This window comes from Sinocyclocheilus anshuiensis, unplaced genomic scaffold, assembly GCF_001515605.1.
Source record: "Sinocyclocheilus anshuiensis isolate Anshui unplaced genomic scaffold, SAMN03320099.WGS_v1.1 scaffold1566, whole genome shotgun sequence".
Lineage (NCBI taxonomy): Eukaryota > Metazoa > Chordata > Actinopteri > Cypriniformes > Cyprinidae > Sinocyclocheilus > Sinocyclocheilus anshuiensis.
The window spans coordinates 274,763-282,660 of NW_015546165.1; the positions used below are offsets into that span (position 1 = coordinate 274,763).

Below are 7,898 nucleotides of genomic sequence, written 5' to 3' on the forward strand. Positions count from 1 at the left end.
TGAGTGAGTGTGTGTGTGTGTGAGCGAGTGTGTGTGTGTGAGCGAGTGTGTGTGTGTGAGCGAGTGTGACTGTGTGTGACTGTGTGTGACTGTGTGTGACTGTGTGTTTGTGTGTGTGAGCGAGTGTGTGTGAGCGAGTGTGTGTGTGAGCGAGTGTGTGTGACCGTGAGACTGTGTGTGACTGTGTGTGTTTGTGTGTGAGTGTGTGTGTTTGTGTGTGAGTGTGTTTGTGTGTGTGAGAGAGAGAGTGTGTGTGTGTGTGTGAGAGAGAGAGAGAGAGAGAGTGTGTGTGTGTGTGTGTGTGTGTGTTTGTGTGTGTGTGTGTGAGAGAGAGAGAGTGTGTGTGTGTCTGTGTGTGTGTGTGAGTTTCTCAGTGAGCAGAAAATCTTTCACCTTCATTTCATCTGATTTTATTTTACACACAATCTTTCAGTGTGAAAAAGGGCTGCACGATTAATGGAATTTCTAATCACGATTACAATTACGGATGCCACAATTACGTAATCGCTCAAAGTCCACCTATATTATTTGTGGGTTTTTTTTCTTTTTACAGGTTATCTTAAGGGTTTTTCCAATTTTAGTTTTAGTATAACATAATATCATGCATGTTTTACTTATTATTTAAAGAAGAAACCGATCATCATCCAATAGATAGTTGACATTTGAGGCTTAATACTATAGAAAAGCAATAAAGTGTTTCAGATAGTGTTTTCAGTTTGTTTATTTTCATGTAAAAAATATGGCGTGCAGTTGCTTCAAACAATGGTATAAACATCATTCAATGTAAACTGTGATCATCATAATAAGTGCAGTTACAATTTCAAATATCGATAATTATGATTTTTGCCATAATTGTGCAGCCCTAGTGTGAAACCTAGTTCAGATGTCAGTCCAGCCTGAAATCTAACAAACACATTTAATGTGTCTGTGTGTGTGTCTGTGTCTCTGTGTGTCTGTGTCTCTGTGTGTGTGTGTGTGTGTGTGTGTGTGTGTGTGTGTGTGTGTGTGTCAGCATCCATAATGCCGTGATCGCCGTGTTCCAGCGCAAGGATCTGGGAGAGAATGAGCTCTATGTGCTGAATGAAGGCGTCAGGTGAGTGCCGTTAACTAGTCCTGCTGGTTATGGCCAGTGTGAATGAAACCGTTGGTAAATCAACAGCCTGACGACTAGAACCCCTTTAATTAACACACAGTCAGTCATGTGGTCTGGTCACAGTTGACTAGTCTTTATTACTCAGGCAGATGTTTGAGGCACAGACTCACTGACTGATGAAGTTTTTCTCACTGGACTCTCTAGATGTTTCTGGATGTGTTTGTGTTCAGATTAGAAGTTTCCTTTCATTTCCAGTAAACAATAAAGAAGAATTAGTACTCATGCTTCATCAAACTCCTCGATACAGAATAAACAAACATGTTTAAAAGTGATAACTTTGTTTAAAAAAAACAACTTTTTACATGAGCAGCATCAGTGTGTGAATAATACAGACCTTCACCTTTCACCCCGAGTAATTCTCTCTCTGTCCGTCTCTGTCTCTGTCTGTCTGTCCATCTGTGTCTGTCTGTCTGTCTCTGTCTCTCGGTCTGTCTCTGTCTCTCGGTCTGTCTGTCTCTGTCTGTCTGTCTGTCTGTCTCTGTCTCTCGGTCTGTCTCTGTCTCTCGGTCTGTCTGTCTGTCTCTAGGCAGCTCCTAAAGACCGAGTTGGGCTCCTTCTTCACAGAATATCTGCAGGTGATCAGTCGAGTCTCCGATCAATAATCAATACTAAATGAAGCGGCTGTGAATTGAGTTTGATTGTGTTTGTGTCACAGAATCAGCTGCTGACGAAAGGAATGGTGATTTTGAGAGATAAGATTCACTTTTATGAAGGTAAGGTGCTGTCTGAACCATTTCTGACGGTTCACATGTGTTTGTGGTTTTGAAGAGTTTCCTCTGCGTTAAAAGGATGGGTTTAATGCTGATGTGGCCTTCAGAAGAATCGTCCACACGTCACACTTCTGAAAGTCCTCCATCAGATCATGTGTCTCTAATGCTTCACTGATGTGACTTTTAGTGGATTTATGAAGTCAGTTCTGCTATGTGTGTGTGTGTGTGTGTGTGTGTGTGTGTGTGTGCAGGTCAGAAACTGCTGGATTCTCTGGCAGAAACGTGGGACTTCTTCTTCTGTGATGTTCTGTCTATGCTGCAGGCCATCTTCTACCCCGTCCAGGTACTTCACCAAACACTCTAATACTCTTATTATGCTGATAGAGCAGATTTATTTGCTCTGAACTAGTGAGAGTGTGTAAAGGATGAGCTGGTGGTGTATTTGAGACTGTGTGTGTGTGTGTGTTCAGGGGAAGGAGCCGTCTGTCCGTCAGCTGGCTCTGCTGCACTTCAGGAACATCATCACTCTCAACATAAAGCTGGACGATGCTCTGACTCGACCGCGGGCCCGTGTGCCGCCCTCCATCATTCAGATGCTGCTCATCCTGCAGGTGTGTGTGTGTGTGTGTGTGAGTGTGAGAGAGTGTGTGTGTGTGTTACAGAACAGATGCAGCTGTTTCCCAGCAACCTTTGTGGCGCTCGTGTCAACAAACATCAGAAACTTTGATAATGCTCTAGATTTCCTGAGTCGACGCAGAGCTGAAACTGTTTCCAGTAGGTTTCTGTAGCGTGTGTGTAACACATCTTAAAGGGGTCATATGATGCGATTTCAATGTTTCCTTTCTCTTTGGAGTGTTACAAGCTCTTGGTGCATAAAGTCCCCACAGTACAGTATAATGTACAGTATGTGGAAAATAATGTGTTTTTTGAACCTTAAACCGCATAAACACATTTCATTACACCAAATACACAAAATAATGTTCTTTTTAGCAGCATCATATGACCCCTTTAAACTTAAAGGACGGAGTCACACGTGTGTTTTAGTGTACACGTATGTGAATGAGTTTTATTTCCAAGCAAATGTGTCATAATGGGTTTATGAGACGTGTGTATATTTGTGGTTTTCTGCGCTTGCATCATCTCTGACCTTCAGACTCTGTGTGAAATATATCTACACCTTACTTATACTTCACAAGGTGTGTGTGTGTGTGTGTGTGTGTGTGTGTGTGTGAGTGTTTCTTTCTGGTTTGTTTGTGGTTTCATTTCCTGTTTATCTCTGCATGCTGCATTTTAAAGGGCTCGTCATATTTTTGTTTTATTGTTTAGTTTTTTCACATCTGCTGCAGTGATCGGTCAGATATTTGATCATGATGAATCAGCTACTTGCAGGGTTTCTGTTGGTCTTGAAGAGTCTGAATTTGAATTTTACAAATGAAAGCCTTAGAATGTCCTAAATCAGAGCAGAACGTCTTAAATTCATAAAGTCATGACATTAAATGCTGCTTGCACTGCAAAAACGAGTATCTTCCTCAGTATCTTTGTCTTGTTTTCCAGTACAAATAACTAAACTTCCTTAAATCAAGATAGATTTACTGGAGGAGCAAAATGAAGATAGTTGAAGTCTTTTCTGAGAAATTGAACAAAATTAAATGAGTTTATGCTTAAAAACAAGAACAGATATGTCAGTGTTTTCTGTTTGAATTAAGTTGATTTTTCTGACCTTGTAAATTTGTTCTTGTTTTAATTATAAATTTACTCAATTTTGATCAGTTTCTCAGAAAACAAGACTCGTGTCATTTGCTTCTGAATGTATCTTTAGACATTTGCACTGGAAAACCAGATAAAATTACTGAGGAAGTTATTTCCATATTATAGTTGAGCTATTTTTTGTTTTTGTAAAAAGAACTAGAAAGAAATTAAGATTGTATTTTCACTTTACATTAAGAGAACACTCTTTACTTGGTCTTAAAATGGTCTTAAAGTCTTACATTTGCCTTCATAAAACCTGCAGAAATGTTTTCTGGGTGAAAGTGTGAGAGACGTGCTTATAGAAATCAAAGTAAGTGTATGGAAATGAATGCGTCAGTTCATAATGTGATGAAAATGCTTGCAAAGTTTCACTCCGTCTTCTGATGATTCAGAATGATGTAGTGGTGTGAGCGGAGGCTGGTGCTGATGTGATGTGTGTCGCAGGGGGTTCACGAGTCTAAAGGTGTGAGCAGTGATTACCTGAAGCTGGAGTGTCTGGTGCAGAAGGTGGTGTCTCCGTATCTGGGGACTCACGGCCTGTTCTCCGGCGACGGCTCGGTGGCGCAGAGCTCGTGTGTTCTGGGTGAGCAGCGTCACAGTAAAGCTCACGCAGCGGTCGCAGCACATTCTCCTGACCCATCCTTCCTTTGCTGTTCTCAGAGAAGCGGCTCCTGCGCCGATGGCCGCGCTCCAGCGACTCGCCCGCTAAGAACCCCGTGGTGCGCTCCAAGAGCTACAACATGCCCATGCTGACGCCGGTGGCCGAGTACGACCCCGAGAGCAGCGCCGGGGCCAGACGCCACTCCGTGTGTCAGATGACCTCCTGCGCAGAAGAGCCAGACGTCTGCGAGGATCCGTCTCCTCCCATCGTGGACCAGATCCTGGAGTCTCTGGACTCAGACACCGAGGGAATATTCATCGACTTCCGCCGGCAGCGTTCCAGCTCGTCTGACTTCAGCCGGGAGAGCGAGAGCGCGGCGTGACCTTTGACCTGACGACACGTCGCTGCAAAGTTTGTAGAATGATGGGAGTTTGTTTCGTGTTCATAATAGCAGACTAACATACTTCTCTACCATACTAGTTTAGCAGTGTGATATGTGTAGCTGCACCCTGACAGAGTTCCTTTACACTTACCAGACTGCAGACTGGTGACGTTTTTGCACAGAATCGGATTAACTGTGCAACGCAGCTGTCTTGTGTTTCTAACTTACTGACTTTCAAAAGGAGGACAAAGGACAAAGTTCACTCTTCTAATTTCAATGCCAATGCATGAAATCCATGAATGATTTTAACTATTTAAAAAGTTCCTAACCCTAATCAATGCATTTGCATAATTATAAATAATAATGAATTCAATAGTCTTAAAGTATTTTTCCATAAAACATTTCTTTAGAAAATAGTAACAAAATGAAAAGCAAAGAAGTGCATGACAAGCAATAACGAGCACGAGAGAGCAAAGTATGTTTTTAAAGCTGCTAAAGTTATTCAGACAAGAGCAGTGATTTCTCCTCTTGTCACATTACTGTTGATTATTAATAATGTGACGTACAGTTAGATCTAATAATGCACTGATTTATTGTGATGCATCATATGTTTTGTCTGGTCTGTTTGTGCAGACGAGCGTTCATCAGCGTGAGAAAGACGAGCCGAGTTTAGCGTCAGTCGAGGTGTTTGGATGCGGTTAGTGCAGTGTGCTAGTTCTTCATTCTGAACACTGCAGTGCTGCTCTACTTCATCAGTACTTCATCTTGTGTTTAATGAAAGATTCTTATGGAGCACTGTACGAGTTTGCCAGCGAATGTTGTTTAGAAATAGACAGTAAAATGACTGATTTTTAAAGACACTTCTTAGGAGAAACCACTGGAGCTGCAGTCAGTAAGTGAATGAACAAAACTATTGTCATTTGCAGCAGGATTTTTTTCATTAGTTTGTAAATATGAAAAGTTTTCACAATCATGTTTTGAATAATGGCCTTGATTTTACTGAGCAGATTGCTATTTTTATTGTAATTCTAATTGAGTGAAATAGCATTTTACTGTTGATTAAAGAAGTTTGTCCTTTACTACTACATTTTCCCTGATGTGTGATGAATGTTTGAGAGCTGAGGCTGGATTTGCTCCCTCTTTGTTTTAGATTGAGCGGTTCTTAAGATCCGCGGCTTGAGCTGAAACCGTCCTTCAGAAGCGGTAGAGTCCAGCTGAGATACTGCTCAGGTCAGTCGAGCCTCGACAAACACCGCTGCAGATTCAGGACACACCTCTGACGATCACTAATGCAACAGGCAATCATTCACTTACACTAACTAACTAACACATAACCAGTCAGGCATCCTGACGTTCCCCTGCTGTATTTATATTCCTGTGTGGGTGAACGTGAACAAGGGCCGCTCTGTTAGCGTCTGATCTACACACACACGTCTCAACTAGAGCTGCTTTGAGGAGCATTTCATTTGTGGCTAGATGCGCAGTGACATTCTTGATCTAAAACAAGTAATTCCTTATTATACATGCAGTTTTTTGAGCTCATATTAATCTACGTGACTACTTCGGTGAACCGTTTCTTTGAAAAGTGTTAAAAATAGTGAAATAGTGTCATTTTAGTGCACTGCCCGGATCACAGCACATACCTGGTTTAGTTAGTTAGCAGATGGTTGATGCACCCGATCAGCTAAAGAAGTTTGAGTACTGCAAACACTTTCCATGAAAGATTTATTTTGTACAGTGAGTTGAATTATAAGTGACACCAGCACAAGAGTCTCGTGAAGCTGAGAGAAAAAACGCCGCTGAATGTCTGACAGAAACTAGAAACACAAGAGTCTCTCTAAAAAACAAGACATTCAGTTTCTCCATTTCCCTTTTTCCTTAAATAGTGTTTCTTTGTAACAGGAACATTTTCCCTCCATGAACAGAAATATGAATCTATATGAATCAAACCCAAAACAGAGAAAAACAAAATCACAACAAAAAAAGTAACAAAGCAGTTCAAAGAGTCTCTAATACATTCATCTCCAGCAAGAAACAGACAAACACACACACACACACTTTGGTCGTTACGCCGTCTGTCGCATGTCACGTATAAAAACACAAAATGCTAAGACTGAAACGTTGACTCTGACTCTTTGAAACAAGTAACATTTTCTGCTTTAAAGTGCACATTTTGAGGCTTTCCTAACTGACACACACACATGTGTTTAACAGACCGCAGATGACATGTGAAGCTCCTGAATCAGTGCATGATCAGACGCATCAATGTTCATCTGAACTCACTGACACTTATTGCTAAGAAAACAAAGCTGAAAAACTGCAGATCAACTGAAGAAACTCACACGCGTGTAAAAACGGCAGTTCCGTGTGTGTTAGATTCATCCATTCCATAATGATCGTCACGTCATGATGGGGCTTTTCTCTTGGTTTCAGTAACTCACAGCAGTCTTAAATATCACAGATCAGACTGTAAATCTGACACATGCACAAGCACCGCAGCGCTGGATTATCTTTCCTATGAGAACGTCACATCAGGAGCTAAAATAATACTTAAAACAATTGTAACAGCTAAAACAAATACTTGAGAATAACAAAAAAAACACTGAAAGGGTAAAATAAATAGCTGAATTGCACAAGCACTCTATGACTGAACAACCGGTCAAGAGTTCATTGTCAGGAAGCTGTCGAGGGGAAACAGCGCCACTGTGTGTTTGAGACGCGCATCGCCTCGGGAAGCTGAAATCACTGCAGATTCACCGTCATGATTTGATCTTCCACAGCTGTGAAGCAACCACACAAACTGTGAACACAGCGCTAACAGTATAAGAGACTCACAGACATCGACCCACAGCGAGCAGCTGACCTTCAGGTTGAAGCCCAGCAGGTCACTGATGACCCCCGACACGGCCGACAGAATCACCACCTGAGTGATGTTATACAGCAGAGCTGTGAAGCAAACACACAAACTGTGAACACAGCGCTAACAGTATAAGAGACTCACAGACATCGACCCACAGCGAGCAGCTGACCTTCAGGTTGAAGCCCAGCAGGTCACTGATGACCCCCGACACGGCCGACAGAATCACCACCTGAGTGATGTTATACAGCAGAGGATTCATGGTCAGACCGTACAGACGGAACGGAGCGTCCAACTCCTGCGGGACAGAGAGACGTCAGTGCTCGGATACGATCACAGCGTCAGTTGTGTGTGAGAGAGTGTGTGAGAGAGTGTGTGTGTGAGTGAGTGTGTGTGTGTGTGTGTGTGTGTGTGTGTGTGTGTGTGTGTGTGTGTGTGTGTGTGAG

At 42.2% G+C, this 7,898-nt stretch overlaps 2 protein-coding genes across 7 annotated transcripts in view; one reads left to right on the forward strand and one right to left on the reverse strand.

Annotated features, from left to right (window-relative positions):
• Nucleotides 1-5,677, forward strand: part of prr5b (proline rich 5b (renal)) — a 6,470-nt gene extending 793 nt beyond the window's left edge. The window contains exons 2-8 of the mRNA XM_016503346.1: nt 973-1,093; nt 1,680-1,728; nt 1,809-1,866; nt 2,115-2,206; nt 2,334-2,474; nt 4,057-4,195; nt 4,273-5,677. Of these exons, the coding sequence (XP_016358832.1) occupies nt 973-1,093; nt 1,680-1,728; nt 1,809-1,866; nt 2,115-2,206; nt 2,334-2,474; nt 4,057-4,195; nt 4,273-4,595 (923 nt within the window). The 3' untranslated portion in view covers nt 4,596-5,677. The remainder of the gene's footprint in view (nt 1-972; nt 1,094-1,679; nt 1,729-1,808; nt 1,867-2,114; nt 2,207-2,333; nt 2,475-4,056; nt 4,196-4,272) is intronic.
• Nucleotides 5,678-6,306: 629 nt separating this feature from the next.
• LOC107701372 (putative homeodomain transcription factor 2) overlaps nt 6,307-7,898 on the reverse strand; it is a 19,358-nt gene continuing 17,766 nt past the window's right edge. For 4 of the 6 annotated variants that reach the window (XM_016503364.1, XM_016503368.1, XM_016503367.1 and 1 more), the window contains 2 exons: nt 7,625-7,750; nt 6,307-7,375 (listed from right to left, as the gene is read on the reverse strand). In XM_016503364.1, coding sequence (XP_016358850.1) covers nt 7,355-7,375; nt 7,625-7,750 — 147 coding nt within the window. In that variant the 3' untranslated portion in view covers nt 6,307-7,354. Of the gene's footprint in view, nt 7,376-7,458; nt 7,528-7,624; nt 7,751-7,898 lie in introns of all 6 variants that reach the window. The other 2 variants (XM_016503366.1, XM_016503365.1) reach the window with 2 other exon arrangements.